Source organism: Heterodontus francisci, chromosome 3 (assembly GCF_036365525.1).
Source record: "Heterodontus francisci isolate sHetFra1 chromosome 3, sHetFra1.hap1, whole genome shotgun sequence".
Classification (NCBI taxonomy): Eukaryota; Metazoa; Chordata; class Chondrichthyes; order Heterodontiformes; family Heterodontidae; genus Heterodontus; species Heterodontus francisci.
In genome coordinates, this window is record NC_090373.1 from 13,668,850 (window position 1) to 13,689,417 (window position 20,568).

The 20,568-nt window shown below is 41.6% G+C and overlaps 1 protein-coding gene across 1 annotated transcript in view; it reads right to left on the minus strand.

Moving 5' to 3' along the window:
- adgrb3 (adhesion G protein-coupled receptor B3) overlaps positions 1-20,568 on the minus strand; it is a 1,095,571-nt gene that overhangs the window by 396,301 nt on the left and 678,702 nt on the right. The window contains exons 3-5 of the mRNA XM_068020141.1: positions 18,113-18,223; positions 13,275-13,436; positions 6,069-6,233 (exon numbers count right to left, since the gene is read on the minus strand). Coding sequence (XP_067876242.1) covers positions 6,069-6,233; positions 13,275-13,436; positions 18,113-18,223 — 438 coding nt within the window. The remainder of the gene's footprint in view (positions 1-6,068; positions 6,234-13,274; positions 13,437-18,112; positions 18,224-20,568) is intronic.

Here is a 20,568-nt window from a genome sequence, read left to right on the forward strand (position 1 = left end):
GTGGGAGATAAAGAGTAATTTTTTTACACAGCAAGTTATGATCTGGAATGCACTGTTTGGAAGCAGATTCAATAGTAACTTTCAAAAGGGAATTGGATAAATACTGGAAAAAGAAAAAAATGCAGGGCTACGGGGAAAGAGCAGGGGAGTAGGACTAATTAGATAGCTTTATCAGGGAGCCAGCACAGGCACGATGGGCTGAATGGCCTCCTTCTGTGCTGTACAATTCGATAATTCTCATTCCATTAACTTCAATGGCATGACAATTGGGTGAGCTGTATAAATGAGTGTCATCTTTTCAGTCAAATTATTTCTCTGCAGGTGAGGAAGAGAATCTATCCTCTCTGCCCCCAGTATGTCTGAATGTGTTTTTGCTCTTTTGAGTGGCTGGCTGCCCGATGAATGAGCTATCTTACCCAAACAACCTTAATACAGAGGACTGAGCTGGTTGCTCAGCATATGGTCAACATGCAATGTTCCATTTCATGACTGATGTAAAAGACTGGCCTTCGGAATCTCTGTTGAACCAAGTGGTGATTGATGTAAGAAGGCTACATGCATCAGAGGCAGATGTAGAACTGGACAGCGTTGGGGCTACAGAAAACGTAGCTGTCAACACATGTTTTTTTTTTAAAGGAATAAAGTTTTACGAAACTGTTCATATTTGCATTGCAATGTGTAAAGTATCATTTTAGGGTACAATTAGTTAGGAAACTATTTTTTACTATGTTGCACATTGCAATAGAATTAAGTTAAGCCATGAGAATGTTGAAAACTGGCTAGCCCAGGGACCTTTGAATTACTTTTATGTTTCCTTCAGTTTAAATGTTAAATGGAGAAATGTACAGCGTACCACTGAATCTGGAAAACAGAAAGGCCTGTCCTGCCTTAGTGTTGATCTCAGTGTAACCTTGAAAGGGTTAATCTATGCATGTCCATTGGCATGCTGTCGCCAATTATCTGGTGTTATCACACATCAAAGGGCAATTAACAACCTGGAAATTGGGAGCATTGAACTCTGCTCCTGACTCTCCCATGCTGTGTATTCCTATGTTTTGATGTTTTCAGAGGTGTAAAGCACTCAGCGCACAGATGAAAGTACCACTGGCATCAAGGAAATGGAAGAAGGTTTTAAGCTTAATAGGTCTATCTTTGAAAAAATTGACATACGAGCGATCTTCTTAAAATCTCATTTCCTCTTTCCCATCATTGTTCCCTTCAACTTTCCAAGATCTCTGCACTCCTCCAATTCAGGCCTCTTGAGCATCCCTGATTTTTAACACCATTGTGGCCATACCTCCAGCTGCCTAGGCCTGAAGTTCTGGAATTCCCTTCCTAAAAAAACATTTCGCCTCTCTACCTCTCTCTCTTCCTTTAAGATGCTACTTACAACCTATCTCTTTGACCAAGCTTTTGGTCACCTGTCATATCTCCTCATATGCCTTGGTATCAAAGGTGTGAAGCACCTTGGGACGTTCTGCTATGTTAAAGGTGCTATATAAATGCAAGTAGTTGTTCTTTATTCTGCTCTACTGACTTCCAGAAAAGTTAATTTGCTACAAGTATTGGGTTCTGAATTGGTGACCCTGATAGTGTGAGAGAGCTGCATTAATACACACAGCTCGAATGATTCAATAGCTGAAGCTTCCTGGCTTAATAATCATCCCTGCTGATGTTAAATCTGCTCCTTTGCAAACAGGCTCATTAAAATCTGTCAGCAAGTTCACTCATCCTGTCATCGGTACTCACTGATTGAACATTTTTTTTAATCTATCGAATTACTTCAAATACAAAGAAAGGAAACTTAGTCCTTCATTTTAAATGCAGCTCTGTTACTGAAATCATTGTGCAAGAAAAAAATGTTGCTGTTTCCACTGGAGCTATCTATTCGATCTACTAGGAGTGAGGGACTTCAGTTTACTGGAGAGATTGGAGAAGCTGGGATTGTTCTAATTAAGGTAAGAAGGTTAAAGGGAGATTTGATAGAGGTGTTCAAAATTATGTGGAGTTTTGATAGAGTGGGTACACAGAAATTGTTTTCACTGGTCAGCAGAGAATAAGATTTGAAATAATTGGCAAAAAAAAAACCCCGGCAGGAGATTAGGAGAATGTTTTTATGCAGCGAGTTACTGTGATCTGGAATTCACTGCCTGAAAAGATGGTGGGAGAGGCTTCAATAGCATCTTTAAAAAGGAAATTGGATAAATACTTGAAAAGGAGGAATTTGTAGGGCTGTGGTGGAAGGGTGGAGAACAGGGACTAATTGGATAGATTGCTCAGAGAGCCAGCACAGACACGATGGGCTGAATGGCCTCCTTCTGTGCAGTATCATGCTATGATTCTTCTGCACTAGTAACAATAAACTTGGTGCAGAACCCACTTCTACCACTTGATGCTGCTGGTTCACTTCATAAATAGCAGAATGACAACCATTTTCAAATTGTGCTAAGTGCACTTTGAGGTAGTTATTGGGCATTGACTTAAAAAGAAATCATTGCAAACAGAATATTAAAAGGCATTTAAGACTTAATCCTTGAAAGCACTGTGAAAGTGCCACTTTGCATCATTTGCACAGGAGTTTGCAATGTAGAATTTATCCATTAACCTGAGCTCAATCAAAGCTCTGGTTGCTGTATCCTAACTCACACCAAGTCCCGTTCACCCATCAGCTCTGTCTGTGCTCGCTGATCTACATTGGCTCCAGGTCTGGCAATGCCTTGATTTTAAAAGTCTTATCCTTCTTTTCAAATTCCTCCATGGCTTAGCCCCTCCTTATCTCTGTAATCTCCTCCAGCCCTACAACTCTCCTCGGACTCTAATCCTTGCCTCTTGAACATCCCCGATTTTAATTGCTCCACCAGTTCTGGACTTCCCTTCCAAAACCTCTCCACGACTCTGCTTCTCTCTCCTCCTTTAATATGCTCCTTAACACCTACCTCTGTGATGAACATTTTGGTCTTCTGCCCTGGTGTCTCCTTATGCAGCTCAATGACAAATTTTGTTTGATAATTGTTCCTGTGAAGCACCTTGGGATGCTTTACAACACTAAAGGAGCTATACAAATGCAGTTTGCTGTTGTTGTACTGTGTAGATCAGCTTGGTTAATTAATGCCAATCTGAGACAAAAACAGAAACTGGGAATGTTGGAATAACAGCAGGAAACGTACAGCAGGCCAATCGGCATCTGTCGAAGAGATTAAAGATGGGACAACGCAGCAGAAGTCTGATCAAGGCTCCAGCTGGAGGCGTTAACCTGTCTCAGAGCATTTCTGGCAGCTTCCATGTCGAGTGTAAGTGTGATCTACTTTGGAAATCACAGAGCAGAGTGGGAAATCTCCTGAAATATTCCAGTCTAAGTCTGACTAATTAAAGGAGAGCAGCAGAAAAACAAAAAACTAAACTTTTGCAATTATTAGTTAATTAATTGATTGGAGGGTGTAAAATTCAGCATTGCGTCAATCTGCAGGTAGTGAATTATCCACCTGTTATACACTCTGTCTGGGTTTGCCCTACTTTTGAAGTCTGTTTTATGCTCAAAGTACCATAGAAGAGGAGATGGTAGCATAGTGATTATAATACTGGATTAGCAATCCAGAGGTTGGCGTGTTGAATTCATGCAGAGATTCTCTCAATCATCTATTATAACTTTGGTGAAACGTGCGCGGAAACCAGCATCTCCAGGGTTTCCACCAATCTTGTGCCAAAATTACACTGGATAGTCAACGGTTATCGCTGGGGGAAAAAAATGTCCATTTTAAAAATAAAGTTGCAAGCTGTTCCAAAATCTCAACTGGTTCATTAATGGTCATAATCTAATGAGGGAGTGCTGCACTGTTGGAGCTGCTGTCTTTCAGATGTCAAACCAAGGCCCTGTCTGCCCTCTCAGGTGGACGTAAAAGATCCCATGGCACGATTTGAAAGAGCAGGGGAGTTTTCCCTGGTGTTCTGGCCAACATTTATCCCTCAACCAACATCTAAAACAAATTATCTAGTCATTATCATATTGCAGTTGCAAATTGGCTACATTACAATAGTGACTACACTTTACAAAGTACCTTGATGGCTGTAAAACATCCTGAAGTTGTGCAAGATGCTATATAATTGTAAGTTCTTTTTAACGGGCTTTCCCACATCGCAGAAACAAATAAAACAAAGCAAATAAAGCCCATTGCTCTTGCCAGCTCTGTGCAAAAGCTATTCACTTTGTCCCATTCCCCTGCCCTGTCCCCATACCCTTTTAAACATTTTTCTTCCTCAAAAATTCAGATACATATTTTTAAAAGCTATTATGGATTCCATTTTCACCTATGCTTCTGGCATGCCATTCCTTGAATTGACATCCCAGTCAGTCAGAACTTTAGAAAAGAAAGTGCCTGTAAGATCCAGACCTCAAGGAAATATCATGCTGATTTTTTTTGTATATTGAAATTTAAACAATGCAATGCTTGTTATCGGGTGCTCATGGGGGAAATTTCAATCAATCACACTTCCCAGCAGATCTCAATGAAGAATGCCCTCAACCAGATCTTTTGTTTAGAGAACTTGAGAGGGTGAAGGTGTAATAAAATGGCTCTGGGTCATTCCACATCAAGAATGATCAGTTCTTAGTTTTACCAGGGATTCTGCACAGCTGCACACATCAGGCGGTTAGAATTGAGTTTTGAAAATCTGGAAATAAAAAGCTGGTATCAGTAAAAGTGACCATGAAGCTGTCGGATTGTCGTGGGAACCTAACTGGTTCACCGGTGAAACCTGTTGTCGGGACCCGGTCTGGCCTGCATGTGACTCCAGACACACACCAACATTTCATTTTTACTTTTAACTGCCTAGAAATGGCTGAACATTCTATTGGTTGTGCCCAAACTCTACCAGTGGTTCAAGAAGAAGGCTACCACCACCTTCTCAGGGCAACTGGGGATGGGTAATTATCCTTACCAGTGATGCCCATCTATCGAGGATGAATATTTAATTTGAATTAATGCAAGAGGCCAAGTTGCACTACTCTGTGCAAGTGACTGCAAGTAGCAGCTATACTATTTGAACCCATAGGTGTCAGCTATGGCTCAGTGGGTCACAATCTTGCTTCTGCATTATAAGGTTTTGGGTTCAAGTCCCACTCCAGGACTTGAGTACACCAATTGAGGCTGATGCTTCAGTGCAGGGAGTGCTGCACTGTTGGAGGTGCTGTCATTTGGATGTAACATTAACACAGGCCCCATCAGCATACTGCCCCCCCCCTCCCCCAGGTGGATGTAAAAGATCCCACAACACTATTTTGGAGAAGAGCAGGGGAGTTCTCCCCAGTGTCCTGGACAATATTTATCTCCCAATTGACATCACAGAAACACATTATCTGGTTATTGTCATGTTGTTGCTTGTGGGAGCTTGCTGTGCTCAAATCAGCGACTGTGTTTCTTACATTACAACAGTGACTACACTTCAAAAATACTTCATTGGCTGTGAAGCACTTTGAAATATCTGGTGGTCATGAAAGGCACTATATAAATGCAAGTCTTTCTTCATAGCAACTTAATTTGATGGACACCCTCAATCGAGCGCCAGTATCTATTATTTGCCACTACCTTCCAGTCTAGAATAGAGGCTTGAGGCAAAAGCTTTTCTCTACTAACTTTACAGGACAATAAATGATAGTTCTTGAACTGTGACTTTATTAAAGTGTCCTTCAATTCTTTACACTACCATAAGAACCTAAGGAAAATCCTTGCTACGAAAGGTAAGGGGGTGTAACCTTAAAATAAGAATGAGGCTGTGCAGGGGTGATGTCAGGAAGCATTTCTTCACACAAAGGGTAGTGGAAATCTGGAACTGTCTCCCCCTAACAGCTGTTGTGGCTGGAGGTTAATTAAAGATTTCAAAATTGAGATTGACGGATTTTTGTTAGGTAAGGGGTAGTAAGTGTTATGGAGCCAAGGCAGGGACATGGAGTGAAGCTACAGATCAGCCGTGATCTAATTGAATGGCGAAACAGGCTCAAGAGGCTGAATGGCCTGTTTCTATGATATAACACCACACTGACAAGCCATCGTATAACTGAGTGTTGCACTAACCTGGGCACAAGGCAATGTTGCAGATTTTTGTTTGTGACTCTGGTCCATCACATGCCCGGCCGCCATACTGAGGAGAAATGCACGACCTAGACCTTGTTCTTTGTCCTCTACCACAAGTGAATGAACATAAACTCCAGGGTGACCAGTCTTCCCAGACGCCATGCACTACAACAGAATAAAAGCAATTTGCAAAAGCAGAGGTTAGACCTATCAATAAAAAGAAAATAAAAAAAGGTGAGGTAAGTTTCTAAGGTTGCTTAGAAAATGAAGGTGAGGAGTTGGGGGGGGGGGGGGGGGTGGTGGTCTAGATAGATGGTGGTGGAACAGCCTGGGTGTGCTGTTGTCCGATGCCACGCATTGCTGGGTAAAGCTCTGTGCCCACCATTTCCCATTTGGCACACTCCCAGAAGATGCATCAAAGGAGGAAAGGTTAGGCAGTCGAACCCCTAAGGATGGGGAAGAAAATCAGTGGTGCACTCCTGCTGGCCTCTGTCACACATACCTCAGTGTGCCCAGTTCCTGCACCTTCCTCCCAGTTAGGGAATAGCGGTTTCCTGATGGGAAAACCAAAAATAGAAACCCCACACAGAGAAATAACTGATTCTTTCATCTGGCCTGAGGTTCTTAACAATGGCAGTTTTATCACAAAGGTTTTTACAGTCAATGTGAAAAACACTAAATAACAATAAATATAAAGCAATATACAGGCATTTATTTACAAAATGGTTAACATTTCACAACATTTTTATTAAATGACGATATCCTATAAGGGACAGAAATTTTCTTTTTTTAAGAAAAAGCTGACATAAGTGGTGATATAAGCAACAAGCAGCACCATGCCCATATGCTAACGTCATTTGTAGATTAATAATACTGAGTCCCATAGTGCCAGCACATGTGCTTTACCAATGATTTTCAATCTTGCTGTGCAGCCAGAAAAACACCACACAACTCCCCACAGGGCAAAATGGGAAGAACAGACTGAGAGCCATGGAGCAGCTCATCCAGGTCCCAGTGCCTGGGTGAAAATCAATATTGGTAGAAGTCTAGGAGTAAGGCTTTAGCCTGGTCTTCCAGCCAGGAAAAGTGCATGTGCCGCAGAGACATAGTGCGGGTGTGGTTGGAGAGGGGTAAGGAATTCAATGAATTGCCATTAAAAGAAGGCCCATGAACCTAATAATGAATGTTTGTTATACATCCCTTTCCCATTTCATGAGAATTAACACTGTGGGTGTGCAGTGCCTTTATCTGAAAAATGTCCCAAGGGGTGTCACAAATAGTGTCAAGGTTGATAGGCAGTGGGAGATAAAGAGAGGCGACTGACAGTTTCATCAAAAAAATGGGTTTTGAAATGAGCTTTTCAAAGGTGAAGAGCAAGGTGGAGAAAGTAAAGGATTTATTAAGGGAATTCCAAAGAGCAAGGGCAAGATGGCTGAAAGCTCCAGTGGGGCAAAATAGGGGCAATACCCAGAGGTAGAGGGATGCAATTTTCAGGGCAGGTTTAGGGCTGGAGGTCAATGAATATGGGTCGGGGCATGACTGTAGAGCAATTTATTGGCAGGCACAAGGATTTTGATTGAATACATTGAGGGACATTGTAGGTCAGTAAGGACAGAGGAGGAGTTGGGAGTGGGGGATGGGTGAGTGGGACTGTAATGTGGGACAAAATACATGTGGCGGAATTTGATAAACATGGTGCTTTTAGAGGGGTTCGGCAGGGGCTGTATGGCGGGGCAGAAAAGAAAATTTAGACTGGTGTTGTCTGGAGATGATGAAAGCATGTATAACAATCGCAATGGCAAGTGGCTGATGCAGGGACAGACCTGGGCAATGTAGGTGGAGGTAGGCAGTCTTTGTGATGGATGGGATGTGGGGTTCATAGGTCAGATCAAGGTCAAACGTGACACCAAGATTACAGATTTAGAGGGGGGGGGGGGGGTTTGGATTAAGTGATAAGGGAGTGGAGATTCCTGATATAGCTTCAGTTATCCTGACGTATTGCGAGGCGGGAAGTTGGGATGTATCTAAGACTTGATTTCGGGCAGGCAGAGTCATAAAATGGAGGCAGTCAAGAGGTAGAGAGGTGGTGGAAAGGTTCAGCTGGTCTTGTGAAAGCAGATACCCGGGGCTACAGAAAACGTCGCCAAGGCGCACGGCACGTAGATGAGAAAGATGAGGCCAGATCCTTGCGGGATCATATACTGATGCTGCAAATAGTCATTCCTGGGCTATTAGGGTAGAAATTATAAACTAATCAATCCAGCATGGAGCTTTGGGCATTGGCGAATCTGGCAGGGGTCGGTGAGCTCTTGGAAACTTTCCATCCATTAAAATGGAATTAAAATTAACCTATCATTTCAATTTAATGTGCAGGAGAGCAACTCTACTCCCACAGTTACTGAAGTAAGGAAATTTCCCTGATATAAAACAATCAGAAAAATAGAAATGTAGATGGATTTTTGCATATTCCCCTACTACCTGGAGAATATTAATAAATAAAAATATTAACATTATATTTCTATTCCGGGCATGCATTTGCATAAAGGGAGGGTTGGCATTCCTACAGTGCAGAAGTAATAGCATCAAGTACTGCCAGCAGGGACGGGTCAGGATGTCGATGTGACTAAAAATCCCACACACCTTGCTATTCCATCAAGAAATCAGAATCTCTGAGTGGGGTTCCAAATGAGTGACATATTCTCTTGGCTTTTGTGCAGGAACTTCATGAGGCAGGGACTGGGATTGGCTAATTGGCTCCATTGATATAGGAAAGCCTCACAAGGTGTCTAACATGCGACTCAGTGTTAACCAATCACTGGTCTCAGCAAATTGTAAATGAGCGGACGTAAGCAGCACAGAGGCCAACTTGACAGAGTACAGCTTCTACAGAGTAGTTATCTCAGGAATTCAGTGCTGCGAGGGAACAGTTGCTGTTCTGGTCTATTACAAAACAAGGAGCAGTCTGAGAGATGAAAAGAGAGAGAGACAGCGAGACCTGATATCTAGAGGCATTAAAAAGCAGCACCATAAAAGTAATAACCACTGGATTACTACCTGAGCCATGAGCAAATTGGAATAGGGTAAATAAGATCAGAGAGTTGAATGTGTGGCTCAAAGATTGGGGTGGGTGAAATGGGTTTCGATTCATGGGGCACCTGTACTGGGGAAAGAGGGAGCTGTACCATTGGGAACCCCACTTTGACCAGTGTCCTGATGAATCGAATAACTAGGGTGGCAGAGAGGGATTTAAACTAAATAGTGGGGAGGAGGGTTCAGGTGATGGGAAATTTAGAAAGTTAAAGATAAACAAGCACCAGCAAATTAGGTCAGAGTAGGGAAAAATGGTAAAAAGACAGAATTAAAGGCTCTTTATCTGAATGCACACAGCATTCATAACACAATAGGTGAATTGGTGGCACAAATAGAAATAAATGAGTATAATATGATAACCATTACAGAGATGTGGTTGCAAGGTGACCAAGGTTGGGAACTGAATATGCAAGCATATTTGACATTTCAAAAAATAGGAAGAAAGGAAAAGGAGGTGGGGTAGCTCTGTTAATAAAGGATGAGATCAGTACAGTAGTGAGAAATTATCTTGACCTGGAAGATCAAGATGTTGAATCAGTTTGAGTGGAGATAAGAAATAGCAAAGGAAAGAAATCACTGGTGGGAGTAGTTTATAGACCTCCTAACAGTAGCTACATTGTAGGACAGAGTATAAATCATGAAATAATGGGGGCTTGTAGGAAAGTTACTGCAATAATCATGGGCGATTTTTCCCTTTATAGAATTTAGATAAATCAAATTGGCAAAGGTAGCCTTGATTACGTGTTCATAGAGTTTCATACAGTTTCTTAGAACAATACATTATGGAACCAAACAGGGAACAGGCTATTTTAGACTTGGTAATGTTTAATGAGACAGGATTAATTAATAATCTCACAGTAATGGATCCTCTAGGGAAGAGTGATCACAACAGAATATAATTTCACATTCAATCTGAGGGTGAGAAACTTGGGTCTGAAACTAGTGTCTTAAGCTTAAATAAAGGCTGGATAAAGACGGAGTTGGCTAAAGTAAACTGGAAAAATAGGTTTAAAGGTAAGATGGCAGATAAGCAGTGGCAGACATTTAAGGAGATATGTCACAACAAAGATATATTTCATTGAGGAAGAAAGACTCTATGAAGGATGAACCATCTGTGGCTAACTAAGGATGTCAAGGATGGTATCAAATTGAAAGAAAATGCATGCAATGCTGTGAAGATTAGTGGTGGACCAGAAGATTGGGAAAATTTTAGAAACCAGCAAAAGATGACTAAAAAAAAGGGAGAAATTAGAATATGAAAGTAAACTAGAAAGAAATATAAAAACAAATAGTAAGAATTTCTGCAAGTATATAAAAAGGAAGAGAGTAGCTTAAGTAAACATTGATCCCTTAGAAGATGAGACTGAGGAATGGATAATGGGAAACAAGAAAATGGCACAGAATTTGAGCAAGTATTTTGTATCTGCCTTCACAGTAGAAGACAGCAAAAGCATCCCAATAATAGTAGACAATCATGGGGCAAAGGGAGGGAGGAGCTTGAAACAATCACCATCACTGGACAAAAACTACTAGGAAAACTAATGGGATTAAAAGCTGACAAGGCCCCTGGATCTGACGGCCAGCATCCTAGGGTCTTAAAAGAAGCGGCTGCAGAGATAGTGGGTGCATTAGTTGTATTCTTCCAAAATTCTCAAGATTCCCAGTAGATTGGAAATATAATGCCACTATGAAAGAAAGGAGGGAGTCAGAAAGCAGGAAACTATGGGCCAATTAACCTAATGTCTGTCATTGGGAAAATGCTGGAATTCATTATTAAGGAGGTAAACATTTAGAAAACCATAATACAATCAAGCAGAGTTACTATGGTTTTATGCAAGGGAAATATGCTTGACAAATTTATTAGAGTTCTTTGAGGAAGTAACAAGCAGGGTGGATAAAGGGGAACCAGTAGATGTAGTGTATTTGAATTTCCAAAAGGCATTCGATAAGGTGCCACATAAAAGGGTACTACAGAAGATAACAGCTCGTGGTGTTGGGGGTAATATATTAGCATGGATAGAGGATTAGTTAACCAAGAGGAAACAGAGCACTGGATTTTACGCCGGGCAGACGGGAGCTGGCCATCGGACGTACAAGTTGGTGGTGAACTCGCTTCCACCCAGCCCAGGCATCTGTCCTGCATTTTACGGGTCCCCAGGCTTTAATTGTTCCGAGGAAGGACTTCCACCCGCTTGAGGGAGTAAGTCCCGCCTCATTGAGCTGCTGGCCAATCATGGAGCCGGCAGCTCTCAGTCCCAGCAGCGCCACCAGGAGTGGTGGCCACTGCTGGGACTGCAGCCCATCGCCAAGGCCATGGATCCAGGACTGCAGGGAAGTTAGGGTTTCCTTGCCGGGGGAATCAGTCGTGCCCCGGCGAGGCAAGGATGGTCGTTTGGGGGGAAGGGGGTGCGTCTCGGATCCTGGGGGTGGTTGGGGAAGCAGGGGCAATCCTCAATCGGGCCTGCTCTCCACAAATACACGTGCACATCTTTTCCAATGGGGGTCAATGGAGGGCAATTATGAGCTCAGACCATCAGTCGATTTCCCTTTCCATTGTCCTACCAACCCACAGAGTGGCCAATTGTAGTGTCCCTATTGTCTTCCTAACTGAGAATGCTACTTGGGCACAGGCCAAGAATCAAGCCTGGATCTTTCTTGCCCCCGTGGCCCAGCTGAGCAACCAACAGAACCATTGGCTAAGCTGACTGCTGGCATTACACCTTGCTGCTGCTGTGTGACTCGTGGTCAAAATAATAAAACCCAACTCAGGTAGGACCACCATACATCTGGAATGAGGACCTTGATTTGCTTATTCTTTGTGCTTAGTGTCAAATTTCAACTTTATTTGTCAAGTAAGAGTGGCTGAAACAGTAATTGAACAGCAATAAAGAACTTCCCTGCATTTTGTAGCAGGGAACTTCGTTGAGATTGTTCAATTTGAAGGACTTAACCTGACAGAAGACATCTTTCAATCCAACTCACCGCACTCGATTCCCTCGAACCATGCACAGGCCCCTTTACTGCTTAAATAAATAATGATCGAAAGCTAGAACAATCAAAACAGCCAGAGAATTAGTCTAGAGCAGTGCCCAGGGAGCTATAGAAACGCTCCTGGCAATTGGGAAATTCATTTATCCTATGGAATCACGCACATGATGCAGTTAACTCCTAGCTGTTTTCTGAATGGGGCTGAGTGATTCATTGGTTGCCTCAAATCATTATGAATATTGCATGGCCGTGCACGTCCTCATCTGTCCGGAATTGGATGTTTCACAACCCAACCCTGAACATGAGCTTGCAGGACTAGTAAATTACAGTGCTGTAGTTTAGGGCAAATAAAATGTCTCGAATTAAATTGATCTGCAGTTTCATAACAGACCTTTCCGGCGTTAGGAAAGAATGCAAATTAGGTATGAGTCCACCACCTCTCTCTTCTATTCTATTACTAAGCATCTTAATCAAATGCTAACATGCTCTGACAATTCACTGGGTCGATTGCCATTAAATATATATTTTCCATTTGTTGCTTTATCGTTTTTGCTTTTCCCCCGACACCGAGAGTTCCGCTGTGACCAAGTTGGCTTGAGTAATTATGGGCTTGATCGTGAACGAAACAAGTCATGTTAAAATATACAAGCAATCACTATTCAGCAGCATAACACCAACTGTACGCTAGCCAGTTAGCAGAGAAATCAGAATGTGCAAACAGTTCAGCTTCTGCAGAGAGGTGCTGAAATAAATATATAAATAAAGCTGAACAGGCTTCCATACAACTCATAGCAGCGTAATGACAAGAAATATTCCAATTTACCTGATGTTTTAGCCTAAACAGTGTGATTTGTTGACGGGTCTAATTGAAAGCACACAGAGTTTCGGTTGCTTGGTATCTTGTCAATTTCAAACATATCATTGCGATGCCAATTTAAACATTTTTCGGCTTCCACACTGCTTTAAGCTTATGAACAGGTAAAATGTCTAAACATTCAATCACACTGAGAAATAAAATAAGTAACAGGAGCAAAATACAAGAATTTGCAAGTTATTTTTAATCGTCTTGTCTATATCCAGTCATATAATTAAACATCCACATTTTTACTCATCCATTGCTAACACTACCTGGACAGAGGGCAGTGTTATTGCAAACCCTTGATTCTCTTAAAGGCACACTGCACAGTATCCCGTAAGATGATACACAAGCTCTGGTTCGCACCTGCGACCCTTGACCACATGTTACTGAACACATACTCCACTGGGTCCATTCTTCTGTAACAGGGTCTCCTGCATATAAAGAGTGACACATCAATTATTAAACAGCATCAGCTCCTTTTACAATAACACAACAGTACCAAGAATCAACAGGACAGACAATGTATGCAATCTTGTGTTTCAGGTAGAAGCCATAATCATGAGGAAATTGAAAGGAGCAGTTGTTAAGATTTCCAATTGATCTTGGAAACCAGTTTGGAATAATAATTGAAAGGACAGTTCTGGTTATATTGTGCTGTGGGTCTGACACTTACACCAAGCAACTCCTGATTAATGGTGTCTGGCTGAAAACACATTTACTTGGCTCCTGCGGGCAAATTCAAAACGTCTTGGAACGAACCACCGGTGGGAACAGTCCATATTTTCAAAATGAAAAATACCTTCACTCGTCAGCTTATAAAATGCCCCTGGAGCTTCACTGGACTGTCCAATCATTTTCGTAAAGCAGGCTCCCCAGTGCATTGAAGCTATACTCCTTGCTGTGTCAAGCCCAAATGGTGGGAGATGGCCTTACTGGCAGTGGAGGGGGGAGGGAGGGTGGGGGTAGGGTAGGCGGGTGGAGGGAGAGGGAGGTCAGGGGAGGGAGGAAATTTCCCACTGCTGCATTCCAGAGTCAGACAGGGACGTGAGTCCTGAGCTATACTTCCATTTTCTTCTTTGTCTGAATGCAAGCATATAATTGCAGGCTAAAAGCCAGTCTGTTATTCAACTCAGGAATCCCATGCCATTTAGAATGGAAACCCCATTTGCACTTGAGAAGTAACAATATTAATAGAGGTCAGAAAACAAGAGTTAACAGGAGATAATGACATCTCTAGGGGACTCTTGGTGGCAATAGCTGGCTCCCGCTAACACTTTAATGAAAGTTGTCCCTGAATTGTTAGACTAGTCATTATGCATCTACTAAGTATGCATTATGAATCAGAAAAATGTAAATTGTTTTCAAGTGCACTGACACATTAATTACAAGGTTATCAGCTGTCCTATGTTTTGCTGTATGGTTATTTTTGCAAGTCCTGAGGCAAATTCCTGAAGACATGTAAAGCTTGTTTCTCCCACCACCCGTAATCAACATGCCTAGGATCACTAGAGAAGGAACTAAGGGGTTTTGAAGAAGATAACTATATATTTTCAATACGTCTACTTCTTATTTCAAATTCCTTCCACCTTCCATGCTGTTCATCAAACAGGGAAGTGCAATTTGTTCATCAATGGGCTGTGTAGCACAGATCACCTGCCAGTCACTAGTAAGCAGTGTGCGCCATAGGGTGTCACAACCCATACATCAAACATTGGATATGCCTGGGGCTGGACCTTGGGTGTTTCATTTATTGTGAGTGTCCTGATGCTAGAAAGCAGAACAGAAAATGCTGGTAATGTACAGCAGGTCAGTTAGCACCTATAAAGAGAGAAGACAGGTTATTACATTTCGAGCGTGAACTTTTCAACAAAGCTAAAAAAAACCTTGTTAGTACTGAACTTTCAGCTCTGATGAAAGGTCCAAACTCAAAATATTAACCTGTCATTTCCCTTTCCAGATGCTGACTGGCCTTCTATGGGTGTGCATTTTTATTCCAGATGTGCGTTTTATTTCCTATTTATTCGTACTCCACAGGAACCTCCTAGTAAAGGATAATTAATAAGCAGAACAGAAAAGAACTAAAATAAAATCCCAGCAATTAACCAAAGACAGCAAAAGCATCTTTGAAAAAAATGCTTTCTTTTGAAATAATAAACAAAGTTATTCAATTATTTTTAAAAACCTCATTGAAAATCTGAAGCAAACTAAGAACATTACTTCTGATAGATATTTTGGTAACTCTTTAATGGGTAGAGGAGAGATAGAGAATGGGGGAGGGGAGCAGCCTGGCCTCAAAACGCTGCTGTTATGCTACATCATAGCATTGAACAAATAGAGGAGCCGTTTTTTATAAAGTTAAGATTAATAGATAGAAAGTACTGTCGGCGATATTAATGTGTTTGCATGATGTCTTTTATCTGGTTTTACAGAGACGTTAGCCCATTTAAGTGTTCATCCCCTAATATCATCAACAGTCATCTCCAGGCTTGAAATCAGTAAGAATGGCCAAAGTAGCATTGTCCCCGTGCTTTCTCCTGTTTCTAAGTAACTGCCTCAAGGGGCTCTTGGCTCTTCATTTTGCTTCATAAAACCCTAGGACTGCTCGTGCCTTAACCCAGGTAGGCTAAAGCCCCTTTCTCCCACATATACTTGTGCTCGCAGAGATTCAATCAAAATGACAAACGTGTCCTGAAATAGTCGGGGAAATTATTAGGAAAGAAAACTTGAAGCTCCTACTATTTCCAAAGTATATGTGGCATTTGAGACACCAAAGTCCATTAACTTGGTGCTTGTGCTTAAGTTATTTAGGAAAGGCAACACCTTGAAGCCATAATGTCATCAGAAGTAATGATGCAGCCCTTTCTCTTGTTATATAGTTGACTGAAGACTGGTAATTCCAATAACTGCAGCTCTGACATTGGTTTCGGTCAAGGGCTTCAATTTTATTATAATACCAACACTTCTGAGGATTTTTTTACTTGAATTGCAGTCTGAATTTCTCCTCAGTACAGTTTTTTTTTAACATCCTAAACCTTCATTAACTGTTTGCATATGAATTTAACTTCTATTACAATAATAAACAGAGCAACACAGATGGTACACATCTTAATACAGATAGAAATGACACAGTATAACTTCCCATTCTAGGTAACACATTTGCTCATGTCACAACTGCACTTCTGAAGACTTTGGTGGTCATTTATTGTTGGAAAAAATCTACATAAATGACTTTGCATCATTTTAGTCAAAGCCAGCAAAGAGGTAGTTGGTTATTTAATTGGGGTCTGAATGCTGAGACAGGTTAGAGAGAGTGCAGCAAAGTTTATTTTAAACATACATCTATATATTACAGATCTAATTCAGTGGACAAAAAAAGTACAATGAACACCAACTGCTTTATACACCAATATTTAAAACAATGCAATGGCACCTTGCGGGTGAATCAGAAATAGTTCACTTTCCCTGGATCTACTTGTTGACACCTATCGAAGCACAGGTGCAGTGAAATGAAACATTAAATGCAGAACGCATGCAAAATTAAATATAAAAAAATACATATTTACATTTAAAAATCCTGATATTTTCCCCCTTTACTACCTCCTATAAGCTACTCACCACAATCTAACCTCTTTCAGACAGGGTGACAAGGCAATCTGAACTGAAGGCTTCTTCAGAACAGCTCTGTGTGTTACTCCATGACTGATTGGCAGGAAGGGTGCTTCCATTGCTAACTTTATCATTCCCATCTTCTCCCTTTCTCTTCTAGCCCCCATGCTTCCTCTTAGCTTTGAGCTCTGACAGCCCAGCTATTTCATTAGAAGCACGCCCTTTCAGCTATAAAGGAACCCTGAGTGCCAGACTGCCCTGGAGCCTTAAAGTGAAGTGAATGGACAGGGATATAGATGGCCTACCATTAACGCCATTAAATAATAATATTGAAGACACTTAACATCACAATGATTCATACTTGATAATTCCAATGAACATGAGCGCATGAAATTCTTTTTAAAAAATGCTGAAAATAAAATTCTGCGTTAATAAACCATGAGGAAATAAATTGAAGAAAGCCTTTCGTGTGGTCTAAGATTAGCAAAATTCAAAGCCTTTTGTGTTTATCCCAATCGCAGGTGTGAGATTGGGTAACTGTTCATCAGGTAAGGCAGGTTCACTCTCAAACCATACAATGAGAGCAGGCAAAGAAAACATTAGCACAAGCAGTCAGCTTCTGAATGGTTAGACAGACTTAAGTATTCGTTGGAGGAGGAAAATATGACAGCTTGTACAGGTTTTTAATTGAGGAACAATATCTATGTTAATCACAATTGCCTGAATTGGAACAGACCATAATCTTCTCTTGAAATCTTAACACAGACACTCTTCTACATCACATGAGTCCTATGGAAGCTCTAATAGCATGCACTTTCTAGCACTCTAACAGTGAACACAGAGTGACGACATGAATGGCTGCGGAGTACCTGGGAGTAATTTTAACCTAACTCTCTGGGCAGTCATCTCACAGGATCGGGTGGAATGCTGGTTTTACACTCCACCCAATATTGACTTCAGCTGAGAGTAAAATCAGACAAGGTGTCAAACCAGCATTGCACCCAATCCGGTCAGTTTCCCGACAGATGGGTCATGTTAAAATGGCACCCACTGTGAATCCTTTGAGGGTCTATGCATGTGTTAAAGACAAGGGTTTCCCTAGGTGTCTAGGGCCAAAGATACTCATAAATAAGAGGCCCAAACCTTGGTAATCTCCCACACAAACATTAATATTGAATCTCAGAAAACACTTTCCAATTATAGGTTTGGTTTATTGTTTTTGCAAACCAGTGGAAACCCCTGTAAATAAGTAATAATTTAATGCTGACATGCAATGGTGTGGTGCTTTTATTAATACTAATTCTGTGCTTCCAAAATATGGTTCTACAGCTGCTAACTTGCAGATATTTCTGGACACTTTGGGGTGACTGATCTTAAACAAAAAGGTTAATGCACAAGAAACGTCACCTGCACGATTAAAATAAAAAAAATCTATGAAAGCATGCAGTGGGTTTGTTAAATTGATAAAACGAAGACAGGAATAGACTATTGAATTAATTACCAGTATGTGGCATAATTTTACCAGCATCAGCTTGTTCCTGAGGGACCTTTCTCTCATGAACTGATCGTGGTCGCTGACTTTTTATTGTGTGCTCTCCCATCAATGCAAATTCTAAGGACAGAATAGAGGTTTATGAAAGCTCTGCCATTGAACAATTCACACATTTACATTTCTATCTTATGCATTCTTACTGATCTTAATAACAAAGTATGATGAAAACAGGTACAGATTTTTAAAAATCAGTATATTAAACTAAATTTAAATGTACCTTCTACTTTTCTTGCTGGTTTGAGTGGGACAGGGTGGGATTTCCTTTGTGAGCTGTGCGGAGAGAGATTGCAAGCACTCCTTTGTGAAGGGGTTTGCAAATTTCTCTCCGCATAGCCTGCACGAGGCACACAGGAACGGGAGTAGGCCATTCCACCTGTCGAGCCTTGCCCCTTGTAGAATCAAAACAGTAAAAAATAATACTGAGAAAGTTTTTCAAATTCTCCTGATCAGGCTTGGGGGAATAAATTGTTTTGGTAGATTGTAAAGCTGCATGGTGGGGTAAAAGTGGTCTACACCTGCCGCACCAAGCAGGCTGGTAGTGAATCTGCAGTCGATTGTTCACTGCTTTTGACTGAAGTTGACAGAAAAATATTTCAAGCTCTTTGTAGACTCATCTCCAAGACTCACTTTCACTTTTACTTGGTTTGAAATTAAAAATCTTGGCAATATTTTCCAAGTCAGTAGAAAATAAAACTGGAAAGGCAAACACTCAGCTGTCGACTCGCTATGAGCTGGTTCCACACAATTGGCGTACACCTGTAAATTCTGACACTGTAATTTGTTTACAAGGTGCAAATTCAATAGTGCAGAACACAGATACACACAAAAAACCTGTCCTTACATTGCTTTACATTTGAAGGGACTTTTACGTAGAATGCACAGCATTTTCTGTTTTTATTCCATTTGGCCCAATTGGTCTATGCCGGGGTTTATGCTTCACATGAGTCTTTTGTCAACCCTCTTCATCTCATCCGATCAACATATCCCTCTATTCCCTTCTCCCGGTCAAGTGTTTAGCTTCCTCTTAAATACATCTGTACTATTCACCTCAACTACTCCCTGTGGTAGCAAGTTCCACATTCCAACCATTCTCTGGGAAAAAAAGTTTCTCCTGAATTCCCTATTGGATTATTAGTGACAATTCCTTTCTCCCTCATATGCTTATCTAGCTTTCCCTTAACTGCATTGATTAAAAACGCTTAATTAAAAATTAAATTCAGTCCACAGCTGCATTGATTTGTCGTGCACTGACTTAAAGGTGCATCTCGACTTGGGTCTAATTCTATCCAAATAGTGTAAGCAGATGTTCATTTTACAAAGGCATAAAAGCAGTAAGCCCATGTGTAGCATCTTTCCCATGTAAACATACAGTTTGAAAGATAATTAAACCATTTGGGAGAATAGCATTTGTTATCAGAATCTAAGCTAAGGAAAGATAACATTCCTTATCTTTCCTTGTCAAGTACAGGAAAGGATTCCGCACTGTTAAATATGTCCAGGGAATTCTATCAAAAGCAGGAAATTGTAGAATGAACAGAAACCATCCTCTCAGCTTGTCCTTGAGCAGAAGGAGATAACAAGAAAGTACTGACAAAAACTGAAATAATAAAAATGGGAAACGGTGATGACAAACAGCAGATTGTCAGCATGTGTTAAGAGAGAAGACAGCTAAACATTTCAGGTACAAACACCTTGTCAGAACCGTTCTGACAAAGGGGCTTGACCTAAATATCCCTCTGCCTTTTCTGCTCTTCTCTCCAGCAGTTTCTGTTTATATTGCTGAGCATTGTAAACTGTGGGCTAGAAATTAATTTGCCCCAATTTTTAGGCCTGGGGATGGAGCCTGCCTGCATCAAACGGAAACGAGGTGGGCAGCACATAAAGTTCCTCGCTAATTGTAGCGTGGCCATGAGCTGCTCCTGTGCTGACCTGGTCCCCATTGCGTAGCCAGTGTCCTCTATGCACCGCAGGGGGCCAGGTAGCATTCTGGAGAAACCACATGCTCCAGGCAGCCTTCCCTTTTTAAAGGCGTGGTCCCTACAAATGGGAAGTTGCAGCAATGTGCTGCAGGCTGCTAGAGAATCACATTTTGGCACTGAGGGGCAAGGAGGATGGCACACCACTATAGAAAGGGCTCCCTGTTTCAGTGTTGCCACCCTGATGCACTGATCAAGCAGGTGGAGGCCAGGAAAGAGGCTCTGTTTCTGGTGGGGTGGTGGGGGGGGGGGGGGGGGGGGTGGTGGTGCAGGAAGTCATGAGATCGGGCCTATGCAGGGAATGGAAGCATGTGACAAGGGTGGTCATTGCCTGGAGTCATAGAGTCATAGAGTCGTACAGCATAGAAACAGGCCCTTCGGCCCACCACATCCATGCCGACCTGAATGCCTATCTATACTAATCCCACC